We start from the raw sequence: 27,495 nt of genomic DNA on the forward strand, positions 1-27,495 counted from the left end.
TATTGTTGGTGTCGTGTGTGAATCATCTGCCATGTCTGGTGTCATCTGCCACATCTGATGTCATCTACCACGTCTGGTATCATCTGCCATGGCAAGCATTACCTGTGCCACGTGTCTGCTACTCCGAGCATCTGCCTGAACATCCTCCCGGGTACTCTAGTCTGAGAGACTGTTATGGACTATTGTTTGGCCAGCTGCTTCTCCACTACGGCGAAGCGGTCTAGTGGGTCCATATACCCCACTGCCGTGACACCTTTGTTCTCGGGCCATATAGCAACGATGCATGTTGGGCAAAGTACGCATATTTGGTATTGCTATGCACAGGAGAGTGAGAAGATAATATTGTGCTATAAAGTTTTTTGGCTAACGTAATTATATATAACATTTAAGGGGGAAAAAAGGAAATTTTCATTTTCTTCTTATTCTTGTCCATTTTTAACTATATAAAAAAAAGGAAAAGATACTGATTGTGTTTTCGTGACAAATTAAAGCCCCACCTGTGCCACAAAAATAATGAAAAATTTATATTTTGCCAAGTACAATACACCCAAAAAAATATTCGCAAGGTGAAATCTTAAATGGACCACTAACTTTTATGGAGGGGTGAGCAGGGAAAGAATTACCAATGTTTCCATCACCATTGAGATCAATGGTGACTGAAACGGAAGCTGTGCTTTCACTTTCCGTTGTGGGGTTCACCCGACGGAAACCTCCGACGGAACGGAAATGAACGGTGATGTGAACAGGCCCTTACTCACACATTAACGTTACTGAAGTGTTTTGAGAATGAATAGACATCGCTTCCAGCCAGGACGCGATGTCTATTCACAATCCCGACACTTCGGTAACGTTTGTGTGGGACTTACAGCACAGCACATCGAGATCACGCTGTGCTATCATTTACAGCGAGATCACGCTTTCTGTCATTATGTCCCACACAAACATTACCGAAGTGTCGGGATTGTGAATAGACATTGCGTCCTGGCCTGCGCCAATCCTAAGTACATGTTTTTTCACCCGGGAGAGGGGAATAAACCGCTGACAAACACAAAGGATCCAACATACCCATTTCTCTCTCCCCCCCCCCACTAGGTGACGTCGGAGGACAGTCAGGAGGGCTATGAATTTAATCAGGGGTCAGCAATCAAGCTGTTGTAAAACTATAATTCCCATCATGCCTGGGCAGTCTTTGGCTGGAACAATAAAGCCTTTTGCTGTCAAGGCATGCTGGGAGCCGTAGTTTCTCAACAGCTGGAGTGCTGAAGGTTGCTGATCAGGATGTTGGGCATGTGCACTTGTGGAGGCATCTGTGGCTGCCACACACTGTTATGGCAGCATCTATTCAGGCACACTGTTATCGGGAGATTTATCGCAGCACACTTTTTTCGTAACATGTATCCACTGTTATGGCAACATTTATGGTGGGCACACTGTTATAGGGGCATCTGTGGCAGATACATATAGCCTATGGGAGCATCTATGGCAGGCACACACTGTATTAGCAGCATCTGTGGCAGAAACAAACCGTTATGGGGGGCATCTCTGGCAGGAACGCCGTGTTATGGAATTTTCTGTGATTGACATTGAGTTGTGAGAACATCTGGGGCTAGCACACTGTTGTTTATGGCTGAATCTTTGAGGCATATACTGAACTGAACTATTATATTTACAATAGCTGAATGTATGAGTAGTCCCTTGGATACTTCCTCTGCACATTGACCAGCGTTATAAATGCAAGCATGTCCACAATTGTAGAAAACAGCCTAAACATGTCACGTGCACGAGGCAGAACTTGCCCTGGTAATAACTTACTCCAGAAAAAAAGGAACTGATGACTAGTCATTCATGGCAGGGCGTGGTGACGTACGGGTTACCTCATCCCCGTCACGTGACACTGCATGTGGTACACGGCCATGCTGCGTTGCTACACGAATCCGCTGTATAGGAGTAGACACAACACTGCAGCTGCACAGCTATCGAAACGGACACCCACTTCCCCAAGAGTCAAGCGACTGCCGAAAAAATGGACACTACAATAGGCGCGCAAAGTCAACAAAAGAAGCGTACAGAGCCCGTAATTTGTTCACTTGAGACAGGTAACCAATCAGAGACTAAGTTCCCTAACATGTGATTGGCGACAAGCAACAGCCATCTTTAGTGTGGGCAGGCCTATAGTCTGTGGTTTGGCTCTGCTGAAATAATATCAAACAGTAAATGTACGTTTCTATGAAGCGCCATTAGCAACTAAATATTCTTTATATATCAAATGATTGGGATTTGTTTTTATTAGGTTACTTTATAAAAGAGTGGAATAGAAAACTGGAGTAGGCCTGATTCAGACGTGTCCATTTTGCGTCTGCAAAAAACAGACCGTATTTCATGCATTTCTGTTCCGCGTGGCATCAGTGTTCCTGTTTTTTTTTTTTCTCCTCATTTCTCTAGAAACTTATGTGTGAAAAACACGGACAGCACACCGATGTCATCCGTGTTTTTCATGCACTCATTGACTTCAAATCGGCGCCGTTGTCCGCAAAAATTGACATGCAGTGAGTTTCACGCAACGGACACGCTGCGTGAAAAACCACAGACGTGTGAATAGCCCCATTGAATTGCATAGGTCCATGTGCTGTTAGTTTTTATTAACGGACAGCACACGGATGTATAGTACACTCGTCTGAATCAGGCCTAAGAATTCCATTTTTTCCCAATTATCTTTTTCATGGTAAAGTATTGGAAAGTCACGTGTCAGAAAAATCACACACGTCTCCCATTGAAATGAATGTGATGTCGCACCAATGTTGCTGTCAGCTTTTCTAAGAAGCTTCTGTCGCGTGAACAACATCACTATTTAGCCCTAAGGGTATGTTCACACACAGTAGCAAAATACGTCTGAAATTGCAGAGGTTTTTGTAACTACTCGCGTTTTTTACGGACGTTATTGGAGCTGTTTTTCAATGGAGTCAATGAAAAACTGCTCCAAAAACTTCCCAAGAAGTGACATGCACTTCTTTGACGCGGGCATCTTTTTACGCGCCATCTTTTGACAGCGACGTGTAAAATTACACCTCGTGGGAACAGAACATCGTAAAACCCATTGAAAACAATGGGCAGATGTTTGTAGGCGTAATTCGAGGCGTAAAACAGTGCGTGTGAACATACCCTAAAGCTTTCGATATAGTTCTAAATACCCAGTTAGGCTTCGTTTACATCTGCTCTAGGGTCCCGTTTCGACGTTTTGCCGGAATCAATAACGTAGTCGACTACACCGTAAGGGTATGTGCACACGATGAGAGGCTTTTACGGCTGAAATGACAGACTGTTTTCAGGAGAAAACAGCTGCCTCGTTTCAGACGTAAAAGCTCCTCCTCGTACTATGCGAGGCGTCTTTGACGCTCGTAAATCTTGAGCTGCTCTTCATTGACTTCAATGAAGAACGGCTCAAATTACGTTGCAAAGAAGTGTCCTGCACTTCTTTGCCGAGGCAGACAATTTACGCGTCGTCGTTTGACAGCTGTCAAACGACGACGCGTAAATGACAGGTCGTCTGCACAGTACGTCGGCAAACCCATTCAAATGAATGGGCAGATGTTTGCCGACGTATTGTAGCCCTATTTTAAGGCATAAATCGAGGCATAATACGCCTCGTTTACGTCTGAAAATAGGTCGTGTGAACCCAGCCTAAAAACACTTATTTTTTCCAAATTATTATTTTTTGTGACGCCATGTTTCAAGAGCCATATTTGTTTTATTTTGACGCCGATGCAGCTGTGTGAGGGCTTATTTTTTGCGGGACGACTTCTAGGTTTTTTTAGTACCATTTTGGAGTACATGCGGAGGAAGTTGCAATTTCGAGTTAGCAAGCGGTCACGTGACTGAGGATGGGATACGCCGCTACAAACATCGGATCCAACGTTATTATATCACAAAATTTATTATTTGGCATTGTTTAGTTCAAAGAAATAGGATTGTTTGGTTCCGGAAATCCCCTATAAATCCAGAGAAATTATTTTCCATACTTTTTTCTTTTTTTTTCTTTTTTTTTTTTATACAGACCTACGTGAACTAAATAAAAATAAGGTAGTGAGGTTAGATTTACACTTGCATTTTTTTGCAGTTTAATGGATTAGTTGAGGGATCCTATTCATTTCTCTTTTAACCCCTTCCCGCTGCAGCCACTTTTGACCTTCCTTTACAGATCCTTATTTTTCAAATCTGACGTGTCACTTTGTCGTAATAACTTTGGAATGCTTTTACCTATCCAAGCGATTCTCAGATTGTTTTCTCGTGACACGTTGTACTTTAAGTTAGTGGTAAAATGTGGTTGATACATTCAGTATTTAATTGTGGAAAAACACCAACATTTAGCAAAAAATTGCAAAAATTAGCATTTTTCTAATTTTAAATGTATCTGCTTGTAAGACAGATAGTTATACCACACAAAATAGTTACTAATTAACGTTTCTCATATGCCTACTTTAGATTGGCATCGTTTTTTGAACATCCTTTTATTTTTCTAGAACATTACAAGACTTAGAACTTTAGCTGCAATTTCTCACATTATCAAGAAAATGTCAAAAGGCTATTTTTACAGGGGCCAGTTCAGTTGTGAAGTGGCTTTGAGGGGCCTATGCAATACAAACCCCAATAAGTCACCCCATCTTAAAATCTGCACCCCTCAAAGTATTCAAAAAAGCATTTAGAAAGTTTCTTAACCCTTTAGGCATTTCACAAGAATTAAAGCAAAGTAGAGGTGAAATGGACAAATTATTTTTTTTTTGCAGAAATTCATATTTAATAATTTTTTCTGTAACACAGGAGGTTTTACCAGAGAAATGCAACTCAGTATTTATTGCCAAGATTCTGCAGTTTTTAGAAATATCCCACATGTGGGCCTAGTGTGATAATGGACTGAAGCACCGGCCTCAGAAGCAAAGGAGCACCTAGAGGATTTTGGGGCCTTCTTTTTATTAGAATATACTTTAGGCACCATGTCAGGTTTGAAGAGGTCTTGTGGGGCCAAAACAGTGGAAACCCTCAAAAAAGACCCCACTTTGGAAACTACACCCCACAAGGAATTAATCTAGGGGTGTAGTGAGCATTTTGACCCCACAGGTGTTTCATAGATTTTATTCGAATTTGGACATGAAAATGAAAAATTACAATTTTTCCCAATAAGATGTAGTTTTAGCTAAAAAAAACAATGTCCACAAGCAATAAAGAAGAAAAAAAAAACTAATATTTGTAAAGCAACTTCCCTGGAGTACGGAAATACCCCATATGTGGTCATAAACTGCTGTTTGGGCACACAGCAAGGATCAGAAGAGGAGTGCCATTTGGCTTTTGGAGCACAGATTTTGCTGGATTGGTTTCTTGGCACCATGCCGCTTTTGCAAAGCCCCTAAGGTACCAGTACAGTGAAAACTACCCAAAAGTGACTCTATTTACAAAACTACACCCCTTGAGGAATTCATTTAGGGGTGTAGTGAGCATTTTGACCCCACAGGAGTTTCATAGATTTTATTAGAATTGGACAGTGAAAAACAAAAAATCCTTTTTCTTCAATAAGATGTAGCTTTAGCTCAAAAATTTTCTCAACAAAAAAAGAACCCCAATGATTGTAATGCAATTTCTTCCGAGTACGTCAATACCCCGTATCGTGTCACAAACTGCTGTTTTTGCACACGGCAGGGCTCAGAATGGAAGGAGCACCATTTGGCTTTTGGAGTGCAGATTTTGCTGGATTGGTTTCTGGGCGCTATGTCGCATTTGCAAAGCCCCTGTGGGACCAAAACAGTGGAAACTCCCCAGAAGTGCCACGATTTTGGAGACTACACCTAGGGGTGTAGTGAGCATGTTAACCCGCAGGTGTTTTGCACTCGATGTTGCAGAGTGAAAATGGGAATTTTTCCATAGATATGCCAATATGTGGAGCCCAGCTTGTGCCACCATAACAAGACAGTTCTCTTATTAGTAGGCTACATTCACACGATCAACTATCAGTTTTTCATGGCCATATTGCATCGTTGTGTCTCCAAATTTTCATCCGTTTCCAGTCCGTTTGTCCGTTTTTACTGGCCGTTTTGCATCCGTTTTTCATGGCCTTCAGGCTTTTTTTGTCCAACGGAAGGTCACGTGTTCACCTAGACACTGTTTACAGCCCCCCTGTAGATGATGCCACACAGCCCCCCTGTAGATGATGCCACACAGCCCCCCTGTAGATGACACACTCACCGATGCAGCGCCGTCTCCTTCATGTGTGGTCTCTCGTCTTCACGGGATCCTCAAAGGTTCCCTTGCCTCTTGAATCCCCATGTCACAGGTCCGTATTTAACAATTGTTACATGTATTGACGGCCGTTAAAAACGGATCCAATGACTTCTATGGGGGCCATCTGCCCGTGATCGGCCAAAAATAGAACATGTTCTATTTTCTGACGCCCAATATTCACAGGCCGTTAAAAAAACGGACGTGTGAATACACCCATAGAACATCATTGTTCTGAAAACGGCCGTGTGACGCCCGTTCAAAAAACGTCTGTCACACGGCCGTTTTTCACTGTCATGTGAATGTAGCCTTATGCTGTGTTTCCAGATTTTAGAAACCCCTAACATGTGGCCCTAATCTTTTGCCTGGACATTCGACCAGGTTCAGGAGTGACATTGAGGCCTAATTTGGCGATTTACAAAGTATTGGTTCACAATTGCTGAGGCTTTGATGTGAAATAATAAAAGAAACCCCTGAGAAGTGACCCCATTTTGGAAACTACACCCCTCAAGGCATTTATTAACCCCTTAACGATATGTCACATACTGGTATGTGGCAGCCGTTGAGGGGAAGTATGGAGCGGGCTCATGGACTGTTACACAGCCAACAACTCACTTCAACGGGCGAAATCAAAGATTGCTTTGATTTCACCTAACACCTTAAATGCCGTGGTCAATCGCGACCGCAGCATTTAAATTGTTAGAATCAGGGGGGCACCCCCTCAAACACTTCAGGGCTTCTTAGGCCCCATGCACACGAATGTATTTTTGCGGCCGCAATTCATTTCAATGGGCCGATGCACGTTGCCCAGGAGCCTGAACCGCAAAAAGAACGGACAGGTCTTATTACGGCCATGTTAGATTTAATGCACGCAGCCATGTGCACGGCCCGCGATTTGCAGGCGGCTCACGGGTGACACCACAGCTGTGCACACCGCTACGGTCGTGTGCATGAGGCCAAAAGAGACTGTCAGAATTACGATATACTGCAATACATTAGTATTACAGTATATCATGCAAGCGTTGGATCGCTGCTTCAAGTCCACTAGGGGGACTAATAAAAAGTAAAAAACTGTTAAATAAACATTTTTATAATGTTCCAAAAAAATAAATATTAAAAGTTCAAACAACCCCCCTTTTCCCATTTTTCCCCTAAAGCAATGTTAAAAAAATTAATAAAAGTTAACATAACTGGTATCAGAGCCTTAAAGAGGCTCTGTCACCAGATTTTGCAACCCCTATCTCCTGTTGCAGCAGATCGGCGCTGCAATGTAGATAAGAGTAACGTGTTTTTTTTTTAAAAAACAAGCATTTTTGGCCAAGTTATGACCATTTTTATATTTATGTAAATGAGGCTTTCTAAAGTCCAACTGGGCGTGTATTATGTGCGTACATCTGGGCGTTTTTACTTCTTTTACTAGCTGGGAGTTCTGACGAGAAGTATCATCCACTTCTCTTCAGAACGCCCAGCTTCTGGCAGTGCAGACACAGCCGTGTTCTCGAGAGATCACGCTGTGACGTCACTTCCCCAGGTCCTGCATCGTGTCGGACGAGCGAGGACACATCGGCACCAGAGGCTACAGTTGATTCTGCAGCAGCATCGGCGTTTGCAGGTAAGATGTAGCTACTTACCTGCAAACGCTGATGCTGCTGCAGAATCAACTGTAGCCTCTGGTGCCGATGTGGCCGACACGATGCAGGACCTGGGGCAGGAAGTGAGTGACGTCACAGCGTGATCTCTCGAGAACACGCTGTCTGCACTGCCAGAAGCTGGGCGTTCTGAAGAGAAGTGGATGATATTTCTTGTCGCAACGCCTAGCTAGTAAAAGAAGTAAAAACGCCCAGATGTAACACACATAATACACGCCCAGTTGGACTTTTACTTTAACCCCTTAGTGACCACTAATACGCCTTTTTACGTCGGTCACTAATAGGCTTTAGGCTAGGCTGACGCCTTTTCACGTGAGCCTAGTCTAAGTCCTGCACGGGTCTCCCGTACAGGCTGGAGCCGGGGCTCAGCTGTCTGATGACAGCTGAGCTCCTGCTCCAACGCCCGCGATCGAAGTTTACTTCGATCGCGGCCGTTTAACCCGTTAAATGTCGCCGTCAATATCGACCGCGGCATTTAACTTGAGGGAGTGCGCTCCCTCTGTCACCCATCGGCGGCCCGCAAATGCAATCGCGGGTCTCCGATGGGTTGTCATGGCAGCCGGGGGCTTGATAAAAGCCCCCAGGTCTGCCCTGGACATATTCCTGTTAGGACGCGCCGGAGGCACGTCCTAACAGATTGCCTGTCAGATTTACACTGACAGGCAATAATGCTCTGGTATACGAAGTATACCAGAGCATTATAGCAGCGATCGGAACATCGCACAGTAAAGTCCCCTAGTGGGACTAATAAAATAAGTGAAATAAAGATTATTAATAAAAAGTACAGTAAAAAAATAAATCCATTTTTTTCCATAAAAAGTGGTTTTATTTAGTAAAAGTGTAAAAAAAAAGTACACATATGTGGTATCGCCGCGACCGTAATGACTCCATTAATAAAGTTAATATGTAATTTAAACCGCAAAGTGAACACCGTAAAAAAAAAACGCAAAAAACCATGGCGAAATTGCAATTTTTTTCCATTGCCCCCCAAAAAAGTCATAATAAAAATGAATCAATAAGTCCCATGCACCCCAAAACAGTACCATTCAAAACTACGTCTTGTCCCGCAGAAAACAAGCCCAAAAAATCACTACATTGATGGAAAAATAAAAAAATTACGACTCTTGGAAAGCGATGATGCAAAAGCAAATAATTTTAGTTCAAAAGTGTTTTTATTGTGCAAAAGTCGTAAAACATAAAAAAACCTCCACATATGTGGTATCGCCGTAATCGTACCGACCCATAGAATAAAGGTAACATGTTATTTACGTCGCATAGTGAACGGCGTCAATTTAAAAACGCATAGAACAATGGCGGAATTTCAGGTTTTTTTTTATAATCCCCCCCAAAAAGGTTAATAAAAGTTAATATAAAAATTATATGTACCCAAAAATGGTGCTATTAAAAAGCACAACTAATCCCGCAAAAAACAAGTCCCCATACAGCTATGTAGACAAAAAAATAAAAAAGTTATAGCTCTTTGAATGCGACTATAGAAAAACGAATAAAATAGCCTGGTCATTAGGGCCTAAAATGGGCTGGTCACTAAGGGGTTAAACACGCCCAGTTGTACTTTAGAAAGCCTCATTTACATAAATATAAAAATGGTCATAACTTGGCCAAAAATGCTCGTTTTTAAAAAAAACAAAACGTTACTCTTATCTACATTGCAGCGCCGATCTGGGGTTGCAAAATCTGGTGATACAGCCTCTTTAACGAATTTTATTTTTCATAGACGTAGCGGTATGAGGGCTGTTTTTTTTGCGGCATGAGCTGTAGTTATTATTGGTACCATTTTGGGGTACATGCGATTTTCTGATCACTTTTTATCCTATTTTTGGGAGGCAAGGTGACCAAAAAACAGCAATTCTGGCATAGTTTTTTTTTTTTTTTTTTTTATACAGCATTCACCATGCGTTATAAATTACATGTTAACTTTATTCTGCGGGACAGTACGATTCCGGCGATACTAAATTTATAGCACTCTTTTATGTTTTACAACTTTTCACAATAAAATTACTTTTGTAAAAAGAATGTATTTTTTCTGTCGCCATGTTGTGAGAACCATTACTTTTTAATTTTTTCGTTGATGGAGCTGTATGAGGGCTTGTTTTTTGCGAGACGAGTTATAGTTTTTATAGGTACCATTTTTGGGTACATGCGACTTTTTGATCACTTTTCATAGACTTTCTATTGAGTCCGTACACCGATACATTTTATTTCCGGATAAAACCGAACAGACACGAAGCGGCTGAGCGCTCACACGAGCGCTTCAGCTGCTTCGTTCTAGCGATTGATGGGGGTCTATCACTATGACATGTCAGAAGTTTGTCAAACGTTTAGCTACACTTAAAATTTTTGTAGGGCAAAGTGACCAAAAAACAGAAATTCTGGCATTGTTTTTTATGTTTTTTTATGCCGTTCTCCGCGTGGGATAAATAACAAAATATTGTTATAGTTCAGGCTGTTACGGTCGCGGTGGTACGAAATATGTATGGTTAATGAATTTTTTTCAATAATAAAGGGTTTGATAGTGGAAAAAGGGCGATTGTGTTTTATTTTATTACTTGAAACTTTTATTATGTTTTACAACTTTTTTTTACACTTTTGTTTTGTTTTTTTTAGTCCCACTAGGGGACTGGAAGGTCAAACTGTGTAGTGCAATGTATTAGATCTGTCAGTCGTTCACTGACAGCAAGCTGATTAGGCTTTGCCTCCGGGCGGAGCCTCATCGGCTTGCGTAATGGCAGAGCAAGAGGCCATTGTTAGGCTTACTGTTGCCATAGCAGCAGTCGGCAGCCCTGCGATCACATGCAGGGCTGCCAAGCTCTAAGATGCAGCGATCACTTTAAATCGCTGCATCTAAGGGGTTAATGCCAGGGATCGGCGCTATCTCCGGTTCCTGTCGTTACAGGTGGATGTCAGCTGTAACATACAGCTGACATCCACCTCTGATGATGCCGGCTCAGCTCCTGAGCTGGCGCGATCTTGCCGTCGGCTAGGGAAGCTTTTTAAGCCCCGTCTCAGGGTGGGGCCTGGAAGGCTTTCATACTAGGCAGACCAGGAGGCCAGTATTAGGCCTCCGGTTGCCTTTGTAGCCATCGGCACCCTGGCAATTTCATGAGCTGCACATCCCTTAAATGCAGCGATTGGTTTTGACCACTGCATTTAAGCGGTTAATGACGGGGATCGGAGCTAAATTTGCTCCCCGCCATTACAGCAGGGTGCCAGCTGTAACAGCTAACACCGGGGGATGGTGGCACCGACTCCGCTTCTGAGCTGATGTCCACCATTTGTCATATGGCTACCGCAAAATGCGGGAAGCAATAGCTTTCCATGACATGTCCATATAACAATTGTCGGGAAGGGGTAAAGTCAAGAATAGAATAGTCTGCAAACACCAACTGCAGAGTGATGTGCCATCGTTACGGCTTAGTCACGTGACTGCATTGTCACTGGCCCAGCGCATTTGCACCAATGTTCTTAGCTAGGGATGTCATGTGACCATATATACATAACATCTTTCATATGGCTTAGCAGGAGAAAATTAGTGACTGCCAGACACCTCTCCAGGGGGAAAATGTATCTTGAATGTTCCTTGGTTTCCCATGACGACAGGCCTGGGCAAGGAACTGCCAGGCTCCAAAGACATGAGACCCAACGCTGTCTATGGGCACATTAACTGAATATTAGCACTTCAATGAAATAATTTCTTTTAATCATTTAGAATTCATAGAATCCTATGGGCATGTTATTAGAATTTGCTGATTTTCAATTGTTGGTCAAGTCTTTCATCTGGCAATCTAGAACGATGACTGGCAGCTTTGCAATTGCATTAAAATATTAGTTTCTGTCCTCTGTGTAGGAGAGGGTAGATAAGAAGATGCGGTGTGCATTAGCTTTTAACACCGATTTCTAAGAGGACAATAGACGTAAAGATTACTGGTCTAGAAAATAGTACATTTGGACCCAGTAAACCTCAAGGCATTTTACAGCAAAGGTGCAATAGGCGTATTCCCTCATTCCTCCATAGAGCTTTTCATTTACAAAATATGCACGTCTAAAAGACGTTTCTTGATGCAAAGCTTCTTTACTTTGATAAATTCACAAAACACAGCGTGTACAATGCTTAAGTGGAATGGATAAAATTCCCTGTAGTGCCAGAGTTCATAATCCATAGGATGTTAGCTGTCCGTTATGCTTGAGAAAGGGGGAAGTACCCCGAAACGTTGCAGTGGCATGTCAAGATGCTTGTTCCTCCCCTCGTGTCGTCTCCGCGTCGATTTGCTTCCTTAATAGGATAATGGACTACTAATATCCTATAGAATATAAATTCTGGCACTACGGATGAATATTATCTATGTCACTTAAGCATTGTACATGATATGTTTTGTGAATTTATTAAAGCTAAGAAGTTTTGCATTAAAAAAAATTAGTTTGGTAGTGCACATATTGTGTGCGAGAAGATCACTTCTCTTCCTGTACCTTCTGCACTTTTTTTTATGCCAGCTTATGTTAAATAATATCATGGTTATTCAGTACTGTGTTTTATTAAGGAGGTAGTCAAGTTTCTTTCTCGGCCTATCCTTAATGCAGGACGTTTCTACTCCTGCCATATTGCGTTGTAGACCAGTCTACAGACTACTTGCTCTGCACCATAATTTGCTCTCTTTGACTGAACTTCGATAACTTGATTTCTAGTTATGCTACAATTTCTGTTCTTACAGTTTTTTTTAATTTCTTTTTAACAGGTCAGGTTTTAACCCAACCAATTGGATACATCGAATCCTGTTTTATTGGCAAAAATGGTACTCCCAGACAGCCTTCTATTTGCAGTCTGTCTCGTGGCTGTTTGAGAATTAGCAAAAAGATTTTCAATAATCCTGAGCATTCGCTTATGGGTCTGCAACAATTTTCGCACGTATGGTGAGTTATTACAGGAATAATAGAGGTGCAACTCGCATCAGAGCATATTTGGTTTGAGCTGCTGATACCTGCACCCAACATTAAAACGATGCCATTCTCTGCTAAAAGCCAGGGTCCAGTAACTGCTATCACTTCCAACATTTGATCTATAAACTGCTATGAAGAGCCTAACTAATGCAAAATCACTAACGTAGCATTCTGAGCTTAAGGCCTTTTTACATGGAGCAATGATTGGGCAAGCGAGCGTTCATATGAACACTCATTGACTATCATTGCCCTGTGTGAACAGGGCAGCGATCAGCCGATGAACGAGCAAACACTCGTCCCCATACATAGCTCCTTGTGAACGTAGCAAACGAGCGCCGATCAACGAGCTGTCTCGTTGACCGGCGCTCGTTGTTACGTCCAGTTAAAAGGACCCTTTGTTCAAGTTTAATACCGATCTGTCACCTATAGCATTAAAGTGGATTTGATACTGTAATATGCTGCCCTATTTTAAGTCCACTGTATTCATAAGAAGTGTGTTCCCCTCCCCCATTTCTATTATAACTTTATATTTTTATTAGGTATAAATGTCTACATACACATATAATCGTGTATATATCAAGTATACTGGAGGAAGTGCAATAACATATATCCATGACCCCGCAGAATCAAAATATTTGTTTATATTGCTGGCTCTATTTTAAGAATTAGAAAATAGTTAAAAACAGAAACCAAACTCATATTACAAAGTGATTTGTTTTAGTTCATGGCTAAACAGATGATATAAAGATTTAGAACTAAACTGACTATACCTAAGCACAAGAAAGTACCGTATTTTTCGGACTATAAGACGCAGTTTTTAGCAAGAATAAATATTGCTAAAAAGTCCCTGCGTCTTATAGTCCACAGTCAAGGGACCCGGCATCGCTGGGCCCCCTGACTGCTTCATTACTTAACCCATATCGTTCCCGGCACATCCTGGAGTGGGGGGGGGGGGTGATGTATGGAGCGGGCCCGCTCCATTCACTGCAGGTGTCAGCAGCTGACATGCTGCTCTAACGGCCAGGAACGGCAATTTCGCTGTTCCTGGAGGTTTAAAGGGGTTGTGCCATAAAATACATGTATCCCCTATCCACAAGATAGGGGGTACATGTGTGATCGCTGGAGGTCCGAAAATCACCAAGGAGAACGGGGACCGAAAATCACCAAGAGCGCTACATGAGAAGCTTTGACTTCTGCGTTCTGTGTCCGGCAGCTTCGTAGAGATGAATAGGATTCTTCTGCGGCTATGTATTGATCTCCATGGAGCTGCAGAACAAATACATACCCCGTTCTAGATTTCTGTACTCTCCCATAGTAGTTACGGGAACAGCGTAGCTCGCATGCTACGCTGCTTCCATAACTACCATTCACTACTACGAGAGTTAAGGAATCAGTGTAGCTCAGCGAGTTACGCTGTTTCAGTAACTCCACATGTAATCAAGTGGCCGCTGGGTCAAGTCCCCTAGGGGAACTAATAAAATGTGTAAAGAAAAAAAAAAAAAGAATGTGGTGAAACAGAATAAATAATTTTTTAACAAATTATTTTTTCCCTATTTTCTGTTGTCTAAAACCTGGGTGCGTCTTATGGTCAGGTGCGTCTTATAGTCTGAAAAATACGGTATGTCCTACTTATTTACACTGAATGACACCTGCCCTTTCACGATTGGAGCTTGCCTGGATAGAAAGTAAACATGATCCCAGAGGGCAGCATAAAATCAAGTGAGATTTACTGTGAATCCACTCTTGAATTGGAAAATCAATCGACCTAAGCGTCTTTCAACAAGATATGGTCGATGCTAGACCAACCGGGGACCGTAAAAAACTGCCAACATTGTGGAGTTTTCTCGTGCAACGGTGTCAAGAGTATACCAAGATTAGTGTGAAAATATAAAGCGAAAGGGAAATCTGTGGATGTTAACAACTCAACGAAAGGGGTCAGAGAAGGATGTCGAGAATCGTTCTGAAGAACAGGCGGTGCACAGTCAAGCAAATTCCAGTCGAATATAGCGCTGGTGCTCTAACTAGCATGTTCGAATTCACAACTCGTCGTACCTTAGCACGGATGAGTTACAACAGAAGACGACCAGTTAGAGTGCGATTTCTGTCTAAGGCTAAGTTCACACAGGGCAGATACGCTATGTAAAAGCACACCGCGTATCCGCACTGGGTGCTGCAGGGAATTCCGTCCGAAAAACCGCACCAAATTGTGGTGCAGTTTTTCGGCCGGAATGTCCGCTGCGGAAAATAGCACATAAAAAGGAGAAAGTTTGATACTTACGTAGCCATGGCGACACGTCCCCCTGCAGATCGGCCTCTTGAGATGATGCTTCATACCATGTGACCGCTGCAGCCAATAACAGGCTGCAGCCAAAAAGGCAGCAGCGGTCATATGGGATTGAACGTCATATCAGGAGGCCAGTCTGGACGAAGAAACACAAAATTCTGGGTAAGTATAAGATTTTTTTTTTTTCTGTGTTGCGCCGCAAAAAACGCAACCTCTTCTGTTTGTTGTAGGTTTTGCCTCCCCATTGAATTCAATGGGGAAATCCTGTAACACAAAAGCAGCTATTACACAAATACAACTGACATGCTGCGGATCAAACCACACTCTGCAGGTCAATTTCTGAGCGTTTTTTTTCCGCTAATTTGCGCAGCGTGTGGATGAGATTTGTTCAAGTCTCATCCACTTTGCTGCTACTGTATTATGCTGCAGATTTTCTGCAACGTTGCGGATTATCCGTAGTATTTACGTTACGTGTGAACTTACCCTATGAAAAGCAGAAAGGCAATACTCAAATTGGCAAAAAAGCACAACAAGCGAATCACTAAGCAGTGGAAAACATTGTCAGATGAATCCAGACTTCTGTTGCAGCATGCTGATGGGAGAGTCAGAATTTGGTGCAAGCAGCATGAGTTGATGAACCCTTGCTGTCTGAAGTTTATCCCTTCATGGCAGCTGTTTGCCCTATGGCAGAAGAACACTGTAGTGGCAACTTCGAGAAACTATCCTGTCCGCATGGGACAATATTCCTACTGAACAATTTCAAGACCTGGTGGAGTCCAATTGCTATGGTTCTGAAGGCCAAACTAGGTCCAACACGTTACTAGATGGGTGTTCCAAATAAAGCGGCCATACACTTTACACTCTACAACCTCAGAAGATGTGTTCTTAGGACACATGAAGCTGGAAAAGGCTGCAATAGCTTTGCAAAAGACCTTGCTGTACATCAATCCACGGTTGTGTAATTGTAAACCATTGTGGAGGGAGTATCATGATTTGGGGCTGCTTTGCTGCCTCATGGCCTGGACTCCTTGCGATCATTGAGGGAAAAATGGATTCAAAGATTTATCAAAACATTTTACAGGAGAATAAAGGGCATCAGTCCAGGACCTCAAGCTGAAGACACGTTCAGTGATGTAACAAGACGATGACCCAAAGCACACAAGTAAATCAACCAAGGAAAGGTTGAATAAGAAGATTATTTACATTTTGGAATGGCCTTAACCCCTTAATGACCGGGCATGTTTGTACCTTAATGACCAAGCCAGATTTGTCAAATCTGGTATGTCTGACTTTATCAGAGAATAACTCTGTGAAAGTTTTGAATATCCAAGTAATTCTGACATTGTTTTTTCGTCACATGTTGTACTTTATTTTAGTGGTAAAAGTAGACTGATACGATTTGCGGAAATTAATTAAAAAATAGAGAAATTGAAGAAATTTTGTAAAAATTATCATTTTTCCCTATTTTTAACTGCAATATGTGACATATGTACATACATACTGCACAATTTTTTTAATTAAATATATATTTCCATCTCTTTACTCTATTTTGGCAGCACTTTTGAAAAAAAAATTTTTTTTTTGAGCAATTTGGAAGACTTACAAATTTTGTAATCATTTTATACATTTTGAAGTACATTTTGTTTTCCTACACCAAGCCAGGTTTTCAGAGGCTCATAGGTGTCAGAATGGTGGAAACCCCCACAAGTGACACCATTTTGAAAACTACACCCCTTAAGGTATTTATTAAGGGGTGTTGTAAGTATTTTGACCCCACAGTTTTTTTGTAAGAATTCATGCAAAGCAGGCGTAAAAACATATTTCACTTTTTTCATAAAAGTATTTGTTTGAAGACCGATTTCTTTGTAAAGCGAACATGAAAATGAAGAAACACACCCCAAAATCTATCACCCTCTTTCTCCTGTTTTCAAAAATACCCACATTGTGGCCCTAATGCGTTGTTTGGACACACGGCAGGGCCCCAAAGGAAGGGAGCACCCGGAGGCTTTCAGGACTCATATTTTGCTTGAAAATGTTTTAGGCCCCACTGTACATTTGGAGAAGCTTTGAGCTGCCAGAACGATAGAAACTGCCCATAAACGACCCCATTTCGAAAACTAGACCCCTTAAGGTATTTATCTAGGGGTATAGTTAGCATTTTGACTACACAGGTTTTTCGCTAAATATATTGGAATTAGTCTGTAAAAATGAAAATGTACTTTTTTTCTGAAACAACATATAAATTTTTATTATTTACAAGGAATAACGAAGAAAATGCACCCCAACATTTGTAAAGCAATGTCTCCCGATTACGACAATACCCCATATGTGGTAATAAACTGCTGTTTGGACCCACAGCAGGGCTCAGAAGGGAAGGAGCGCCATTTGGATTTATGATTTTGCTGGAATGGTTTTCGGTGCCATGTCGCATTTGCAATGCACTGGAGGGACCAAAACAGTGGAAACCCCCCAAAAGTGACCCCATTTTGGAAAAACCTTCAAGGAATTTTTCTAGGGGTATAGTGAGCATTTACACCCCACGGGTCTTTTGCAGAGTTTATTAGAATTAGGGCGCGAAAATTAATATCAAAATTTTTTCCACTAAAATGTTGCATTTTCTCATTTTCACAAGGGATAAAGGAGGAAAAAAACAACCATTTTGTATAAAACAATTTCTCCCGAGTACGGAAATACCCCATTTGTGGTCATACGTTTTTTCATTAGAAATGAATTAACCCTTTCAGGACTGATCCAGTTTTTGCTTTCTTATTTTAGATTTCCCTCCCCGCTTTCCAAGAGCCATAACTTTTTTATTTTTCCATCAATAGGGCGGTGTGCGGGCTTATTTCTTGCGGGAGGAGCTGCAGTTCTTATTGGTACAATTTTTTGATACATAAAAAGTGATTCAAAAGTTGTATTACATTTTTTTTTTTGAGCGAAGATGCCAAAAAAAAACAAACTGATTTTGGCGGTTTCAATTATTACATTTTTTTAAGGTGTGCACTGTGCAAATTAAATAATGGTATATTGTAATAGTTCGGACTTTTACGGACGTAGCGATACCAATTTTGTTCATTTTTTTACATTACTTTAGAAGAAAAATGCGAAAAGGTGTTTTGTTTTTTTAACTTGAAAAAAAAAAAATCTCACTACTAATAACTATAATTCTTCTACACATTTTATTAATCAATCCCCTTAGGGGACTTGATCCAGCGATCATTGGATCGCTGGTACAATACACTGCAATACTAATGTATTGCAGTATATTGTTATTCTTACAGGCTTTTGTAACAGAGCGATCGCTGTTCCTGTCCGTTAGTACCGAGGGGGCCTGCTGTAATACACAGCCGACACCCGCAGCGTATGGAGCGGGCTCAGAACGTGAGCCGGCTCCATACATCAACCGCCGCACCATGACGGGCAATTAAGTCATAGTGCGCAAAGGGGTTAATGCGCAGCGGATGGTTCAAAGTGAAAATTGCAATTTTCCACTGATATGCCATTTTAGTGCATAATATGTTGTGCCCAGTGTGTGCCACAGAAGACAAATACCTCATAAAACGTTAAGCGGGTTCTCTCGGGTATGGCGACGCCATATGTGTGGGCGCAAACTGCTGCTTGGGCACGCTGCAGGGCTCAGAAGGGAGGGAGCGCCATTTTGCTTTTGGAGCGCAGATTTTGCTTGGTAGTTTTTCTGTTTTGGGTTTCGCTGGTGTTTCAGTTTATAATGTGGGGGGCATATGTGAGCTGTGCGGGGTACATCAGGGTATATGTAATCTGTGCGGGGTACATCAGGGTATAATAAGAGGGTATAATAATGGGGTAAATAAATAATATTTCATAGATATGTGCCCGGTGTCGCACTGATAAATGGCGTCCGATCTTATCCACTTTTGGACACTCTGCACATTTTGCATCGCCATATTCTGAAAGCCAGAACTTTTTTATTTTTTCACCACCGGAGCCGTGTGAGGGCTTATTTGTTGCGGGACAATCTGTAGTTTTCATTGGTACCATTTTGGGGTACATGCAATTTTTTATTTTTTTTTTAATCACTTTTTGTTCAATTTTTTTGCAATCCTGAGCAAAAAACAGGAATTCTGACACCGTTTTTTAGGTTTTCTTTTTGCGGCGCTCACCGTATGCTATAAATGACATTTTTACTTTATTCTGCGGGTCGGTACGATTACGGCGATACCATATGTATATAGGTTTGGTCCTTTTTTTTAGCGTTTGCACAATAAAATGACTTATTTATAAACAAAAAAAATTTCTGTGTCACCATATTCTGAGAGCCAAAATTTTTTTATTTTTTAGTCAAAAAAGCTGTGTAAGGGCTTGTTTTTTGCGGGACGGATAGAAGTTTTTATCGGCACTATTTTCGGGTACATGCGACTTTTTGATCACTTTTTATTCTTTATTTAGGGAGCGGTGGTGACCAAAAAAATTGTGATTCTGTCGTAGTTTTTTTATTGATTTTTTTTGGGGTGTTCATCGTGCGGGGAAAATAACATTACAGTTTTATAGTTGGGGTCGTTACGAACGCGGTGATACAAAATATGTGTACTTTTTTAACGTGTTCATTTTTTTTCTATAATAAAAGTCTTATTATAGGAAAAAAAGCATTTAGTGTTTATATAACTTATAACTTTTATTTTTACACTTTTTTTAAAACATTTTTATTACTTTTTATTACTTTTTTACTTGTCCCACTAGGGGACACTTAGACTTGCAGCTTTGATCGCTGCTAGAGTACATTACACTACACACGTAGTGTAATGTACTCTAACTGTCATTGTGACGTGACTGTCACACTGACAGGAAGCAGAGGAGGAACGGCCGGAGGCTGTTCCTCCGAGGCTTCCGTACATGGCAACCCGGAGGTCATTATCTGACCTCCGATTGCCGTGACAAGCATCGGTAGCCCCCACGATCACTTTGTGGGGGCTGCCGATGTGCTTCAAACCACTTAAATACGGCGACGGCAATACGTCGCCGCACTTAAGGGGTTAACTGCCGAAAGCAGCGGCGATGGTCCGCTGTCCAGCGAGACTGATGTCTCAGCTGTCTAGGACAGCTGTCAGCGCGCGTCTGTCACTCTGTGTTTACACAGAGTGACAGTTTGAAATGCGGACGAAAATGCACGTCCTGGTGCGGGAACTAGCAGCCGACCAGGACGTGCATTTTCGTCCTTGGTCGTGAAAGGGTTAACCTTATCGATATGCTGGGGCATGACCCGAAGAGGGCTGTGCACACAAGGCATCCTAGAAATGGTACAAAATTCTTCCTCAACGTTTTGCTAATCCTTTTTGCAGTTACAGAAAACTTTTGGTGGAGGCTGCTAAAGGGGATCTACAGGTTATTAAATTCACGGGCCATATCAGTACAGTAAATGGGGCAAATCACCTTCCAATCACGACGTACCCATACATGGTCTGTTATTGGCAAAGTAAAGATGCATTCCTTCCACGTTTATTTCTTTGTTGTATCAGAAGTCAAAATGCTGCTCTACCTGTCTATCCTTTCTATCTCTCAATGATCTGTATATCTATCTCAAAAATGTAGGTCTGCACTATTTGTCATGTGACCACAATGTAATCAATTTTTTTTTTTTAATTTTTTTTTTTTAGGATTTTGTTCATTTTTCATAAGAATGGACATTTAAGTTGCAGGGCAAAAGTCCAGCCACCGAGGCTTAATGGAGCAAAGACTGGAGTATTCTCTACAAGAAGTCCTCATCGGCCCAATGCAATTGGCCTTACACTGGCTAAACTGGATAAGGTAGAAGGTAATGTTAAATATCTTTAGAATTGTGTATTCTCTTGTGCGTGAACCCGCGCTGAGTATGGTGGCAAGATTTAATCATTTATTGTCAGATAAATAATAAATATACTTAGATAAGATATTTATATGTATCTGAATCCAATATGTTTATCTAACTTCCAGTTTTGCATTCTGTTAAAGAGACTCTGTCACCACATTAGAAGTGCTCTGTCTCCTACATAAGGAGATCGGCGCTGTAATGTAGGTGACAGTAATGCTTTTTATTTAAAAAAACGATCTTTTTTCACAACGTTAGGAGCGATTTTGGTTTATGCTAATGAGCTTTCTTAATGCCCAAGTGGGCGTACTTTTACTTTCGACCAAGTGGGCATTGTACAGAGGAGTGCATGACGCTGACCAATCGGCATCATGCACTCATCTCCATTCATTTACACTGCACTAGCGATATAGATATATCGCTATGTGCAGCCTCATACACAAACCCTAACATTACTAGTGTCCTGATAATGAATACACATGAAATCCAGCCTGGACGTCATGTGTACTCAGAATCCTGACACTTCTGACTCCTTTTTTTGTGAGATTCCGGCAAGTGAAACCAAATCTCGTTTAGCTCCGTGATCTCGCGAGATTTGGTTTCACTTGTGACATACTTGTGTTTTCCAAGGACTGGTCCTCCCACATTGAGCATGTCAGGAAGGTGCTCCAGGTCCTTCGGGAAAACAAACTGTTTGCGAAGACCAAAAAATGTGTGTTTGGGGTGCAGGAGATACCATTTTTGGGTCAAATTCTCACTCCTCATGAATTCCGCATGGACCCCGCCAAGGTCCAGGCTGTGGCGGAATGGGTCCAACCTGCCTCCCTGAAGGCGTTACAGTGTTTCTTGGGGTTCGCTAATTATTACAGGAGATTTATTGCTAACTTCTCGGTCATCGCTAAGCCTCTTACGGACCTCACTCGCAAGGGTGCTGATCTCCTCCGCTGGCCTCCTGAGGCTGTCCAGGCTTTTGAGGTCCTTAAAGAGGCTCTGTCACCAGATTTTGCAACCCCTATCTGCTATTGCAGCAGATAGGCGCTGCAATGTAGATTACAGTAACGTTTTTATTTTTAAAAAACGAGCATTTTTGGCCAAGTTATGACCATTTTTGTAGTTATGCAAATGAGGCTTGCAAAAGTCCAAGTGGGCGTGTATTATGTGCGTACATCGGGGCGTTTTTAATACTTTTACTAGCTGGGCGTTCTGATGAGAAGTATCATCCACTTCTCTTCAGAACGCCCAGCTTCTGCCAGATCACACTGTGACGTCACTCACAGGTCCTGCATCGTGTCAGACGAGCGAGGACACATCGGCACCAGAGGCTACAGTTGATTCTGCAGCAGCATCAGCGTTTGCAGGTAAGTAGCTACATCGACTTACTTGCTAACGCCGATGCTGCTGCAGAATCAACTGAAGACTCTGGTGCCGATGTGTCCTCGCTCGTCTTACACAATGCAGGACCTGTGAGTGACGTCACAGCGTGATCTGGCAGAAGCTGGGCGTTCTGAAGAGAAGTGGATGATACTTCTCGTCAGAGCGCCCAGCTAGTAAAAGTATTAAAAACGCCCCGATGTACGCACATAATACACGCCCACTTGGACTTTTACTTTTAAACACACCCACTTGGACTTTTGCAAGCCTCATTTGCATAACTACAAAAATGGTCATAACTTGGCCAAAAATGCTCGTTTTTTAAAAATAAAAACTTTACTGTAATCTACATTGCAGCGCCTATCTGCTGCAATAGCAGATAGGGGTTGCAAAATCTGGTGACAGAGCCTCTTTAAGAAGTGCTTTATCTCGGCCTGTTGGTTCAGCCCAACCAAATGGAGCAATTTATCGTGGAGGTTGACGCGTCCGAGGTGGGAGTGGGGGCTGTCTTGTCCCAGGGTACCAGGTCCCTCACCCATCTCCGTCCCTGTGCCTACTTCTCCAGGAAGTTTTCGCCCACTGAGAGTAACTATGATATTTGCAACCGCGAACTCTTAGCCATTAAATGGGCGTTTGAAGAGTGGCGCCACTTCCTGGAGGGGGCTAGGCACCAGGTAATGGTCCTTACCGACCACAAGAATCTGGTTTTCCTAGAATCTGCCCGGAGGCTAAACCCGAGACAAGCTCGATGGGCGTTATTTTTTACCAGATTCAATTTTTTGGTTACCTATAGGGCTGGGTCTAAAAATATTAAGGCCGATGCACTGTCGCGTAGCTTCATGGCCAGCCCTCCTTCGGAGGAAGATCCGGCTTGTATTTTGCCTCCAGGTATAATCATTTCCTCTATTGAGTCTGATTTAGTCTCTGAAATTGCTGCTGATCAAGGTTCAGCTCCCGGGAACCTTCCTGAGAACAAGCGGTTTGTTCCCCTGCAATTCCGGCTAAGGGTACTTAGGGAAAATCATGACTCCGCACTATCTGGTCATCCAGGCATCCTGGGTACCAAGCAACTCATTGCCAGAAACTATTGGTGGCCTGGGTTGCCTAAAGACGTTAAGGCCTACGTCGCCGCTTGTGAGGTTTGTGCTAGGTCCAAGACTCCCAGGTCCCGACCAGCGGGCTTACTACGTTCTTTGCCCATTCCCCAGAGACCTTGGACACATATCTCCATGGATTTTATCACCGATTTGCCTCCATCTCAAGGCAAGTCGGTGGTGTGGGTTGTAGTAGACCGCTTCAGTAAGATGTGCCACTTTGTGCCCCTCAAAAAACTACCCAATGCTAAGACGTTAGCTACCTTGTTTTGTCAAACACAGCCTTCTGTAAAAAGTTGAAGATTGATCTGTCCTTCTCCTCGGCCTTCCATCCTGAAACTAATGGCCAAACTGAGAGGACTAATCAGTCTCTAGAACAATATTTAAGGTGTTTTATCTCAGACTGTCAATATGATTGGGTCTCATTCATTCCCCTCGCCGAATTTTCCCTTAATAACCGGGTCAGTAACTCGTCAGGGGTCTCCTCCTTTTTCTGTAATTTTGGGTTTAATCCACGGTTCTCCTCCGTTTCACCTGGTAGTTCCAACAATCCCGAGGTAGAGGTCGTTCATCGGGAACTGTGCACAGTCTGGGCCCAGGTTCAGAAGAACCTAGAGGCGTCCCAGAGCATACAAAAAACTCAGGCAGATAGAAGACGTTCTGCTAACCCCTTGTTTATGGTCGGGGATCTGGTGTGGCTATCGTCAAAGAACTTGCGCCTTAAAGTCCCGTCCAAGAAGTTTGCTCCCTGGTTTATAGGGCCGTACAAGGTCATTGAAGTCCTCAATCCTGTCTCCTTCCGACTGGAGTTGCCCCCATCTTTTCGAGTACACGACGTGTTTCATGCCTCCCTCCTTAAACGCTGCTCCCCGTCCTTGGCTCCCTCGAGGAAACCTCCTGTCCCCGTTCTCGCCCCGGAGGGGGTAGAATTCGAGGTGGCCAAGATTGTGGACAGCAAGATGGTCCAAGGCTCCCTCCAGTACCTGGTCCATTGGAGAGGATACGGGCCTGAGGAGAGGACTTGGGTATCCGCCCGGGATGTTCACGCTGGGGTATTGGTCAGGAGGTTCCACCTTCGTTTCCCCAATAAACCAGGTCCATCTAGAAAGGGTCCGGAGGCCCCTCATAAAAGGGGGGGTACTGTTAAGGATCTGCCAGGCACAGCTTCTGTATCCACGCCCATAGGTAATCAGTCTGCACCTGCTTCTATGTCTGTGAGACTGACTCCATCTTCCACCACTCAGGATGGCAGGCTTAGGAGTGGGAGAGCCTATCACAGCCTGGCCAGACGGAGCTAGCTCCCGCCCTCTGTCTATTTATACCTGCCTTTCCTGTTCCTCCTTGCTTGTGATTCTTCTCTGTTGGTTTCCTGGCCCTGCTTCAGCTTCTTGAACTACTTGTCCCTGCTTCGTATTGACCCTGGCTTACTGACTACTCTTCTGCTCTGCGTTTGGTACCTCGTACACTCCTGGTTTGACTCGGCTTGTCCACTACTCTCCTGCTCTACGTTTGGCACCTCGTACTCTCCTGGTTTGACTCGGCTGGTTTACTACTCTTGTTGCTCACGTTGTTGCCGTGGGCAACTGCCCCGTTTCCCTTTGGTCTGTGTTTCCTTGTCTGTTGTCTGTCGTGCACTTATTGAGTGTAGGGAGCGTCGCCCAGTTGTACCCCGTCGCCTAGGGCGGGTCGTTGCAAGTAGGCAGGGACTGAGTGGCGGGTAGATTAGGGCTCACTTGTCTGTTTCCCTATCCCTGTCATTACACATTCAGTCTAATTAGCAAAAAATAGTAAGAAACTATATTTACAACAGCATAAAAATCTGGGGCGGATTCTAGGCATGTTGTGGATTTTCAAATCCACAGCATGCACTATCCGTTGCGGATATTGGCAACGTATTTTACCTATTGCAATGCAATGGCTGAAATCCACAACAAAATCTGCATGCAGATTTTGGTGCAATTTTTCAGGCTAGTTCCACTTTACGCCATGTGTGAATTTGGCCTAGGTGCAATCTGTGCTATAATGTCTTTGTCTATTCATCCAGGAGCTTGGTCCTTTGGTTAACTGGCAGAGTATTATGTGCAAAGTTGTCACTTGCCTTCTCCCACGCAAAAGCAAGAATGCAGGGGTGGAGTATGACCTTTGAATTTGGTGCCTTGCTGCAAAGCATTATGGCCCCGAACCTTAGAACAGTGGAAAAGACATGTAGTGGTGAAATGTTCCTTATTACAGGTTCGGACAGTGTATTATTTAGTGATGCTCATAACAGCCGTCTGTTAATCCATTTTAATGAAAAAGAGAGGATTTTTGTTTTTACTGAAAATGCACTCCTATTTCAAAACATGACGCAGTATCTGGGAATTGAGTATCCTGAAGCCCTTGGTCAAAATGTAAAGTGGCTATACATGTAAACTAAAGGTGGTTTTAAATAGACAGATTTTCTGCCAGGTATTGAGCGCTGGTCTGCTCCATTTACATGGAGCAATTATGGGGAGTATGGGGACTAATTATTGTTAGCTCGATCCTTCGCCACCATACAGTTTGAATATTGTCAGCAGCATGTCCCATGTTCACACAGGGAGATGTGTGAAAAAACAACCTTTTTATGGTGACCTAAAAGATGTTATCAGCCACTGAATGTTTGCTCGTTCATCGTCTGATCGCTGCCATATTTACAAAGGCCAATGATCTGGTACGAGCGCTCGTTCGCCCGATAATCGGGCCGTATAACAGGTTCTTGAGGTTGAACTAACCTTGCATTAGGATAATTGTAATGAAATTGGTCTATGGATGGATGTAACTGGCAACAACATGGTTAATTTTGTAAGGAGAATAAGCCCTTTTAAAGTGGCCAATAATTTTTATTGCATCTTGTTTGTGGCAATATATCCTGGATAACAGAACCAAAGCTGGGGGGGGGGGTTATCAGTTGGATGGACAGAGTGTGGCTTTAGACACACTAGGCCTAGCTTGTACAAGCTTGAAAGATGGCAAATTAACATTTGTCTATCCAAACTAAGGGGCCATATTAAAGAGGCTCTGTCACCAGATTTTGCAACCCCTATCTGCTATTGCAGCAGATCGGCGCTGCAATGTAGATAAGAGTAACGTTTTTATTTTTAAAAAACGAGCATTTTTGGCCAAGTTATGGCCATTTTTGTATTTATGCAAATGAGGCTTGCAAAAGTACAACTGGGCGTGTTTAAAAGTAAAAGTACAACTGGGCGTGTATTATGTGCGTACATCGGGGCGTGTTTACTACTTTTACTAGCTGGGCGTTCTGATGAGAAGTAACATCCTCTTCTCTTCAGAACGCCCAGCTTCTGACAGTGCAGATCTGTGACGTCACTCACAGGTCCTGCATCGTGTCGGCCACATCGGCACCAGAGGCTACAGTTGATTCTGCAGCAGCATCAGCGTTTGCAGGTAAGTAGCTACATCGATTTACCTGCAAACACCGATGCTGCTGCAGAATCATCTGTAGCCTCTGGTGCCGGCTCGTCTGACACGATGCAGGACCTGTGAGTGACGTCACAGATCTGCACTGCCAGAAGCTGGGCGTTCTGAAGAGAAGTGGATGATACTTCTCGTCAGAAAGCCCAGCTAGTAAAAGTAGTAAACACGCCCCGATGTACGCACATAATACACGCCCAGTTGTACTTTTACTTTTCAACACGCCCAGTTGTACTTTTGCAAGCCTCATTTGCATAAATACGAAAATGGTCATAACTTGGCCAAAAACGCTCGTTTTAAAAAAATAAAAACATTACTGTAATCTACATTGCAGCGCCGATCTGCTGCAATAGCAGATAGGGGTTGCAAAATCTGGTGACAGAGCCTCTTTAAGGTGAACTATGGGACGATAGACCATTTCATATTCATGATACTCCCCACCTTTTCACTTCACTGTTCAATCACCAACATCACATTTTCCTGACCCCCGGGACTGCGTATATAAAGTATGACTGGTATCGTAAAAAATTCTTCAAATGGTCCGGAGTCAGATCTAAAGGCCCTATTACACGGGCCAATAATCTGGCAAACAAGAATTCATATGTT

The 27,495-nt window shown here is 42.8% G+C and overlaps 1 protein-coding gene across 1 annotated transcript in view; it reads left to right on the forward strand.

Moving 5' to 3' along the window:
* The first annotated feature begins 1,628 nt into the window (after positions 1-1,628).
* TRMO (tRNA methyltransferase O) overlaps positions 1,629-27,495 on the forward strand; it is a 33,340-nt gene continuing 7,473 nt past the window's right edge. Inside the window, exons 1-3 of the mRNA XM_075825621.1 lie at positions 1,629-2,096; positions 12,665-12,839; positions 20,781-20,938. Of these exons, the coding sequence (XP_075681736.1) occupies positions 2,024-2,096; positions 12,665-12,839; positions 20,781-20,938 (406 nt within the window). The 5' untranslated portion in view covers positions 1,629-2,023. The remainder of the gene's footprint in view (positions 2,097-12,664; positions 12,840-20,780; positions 20,939-27,495) is intronic.

This window comes from Rhinoderma darwinii, chromosome 1, assembly GCF_050947455.1.
Source record: "Rhinoderma darwinii isolate aRhiDar2 chromosome 1, aRhiDar2.hap1, whole genome shotgun sequence".
Classification (NCBI taxonomy): domain Eukaryota; kingdom Metazoa; phylum Chordata; class Amphibia; order Anura; family Rhinodermatidae; genus Rhinoderma; species Rhinoderma darwinii.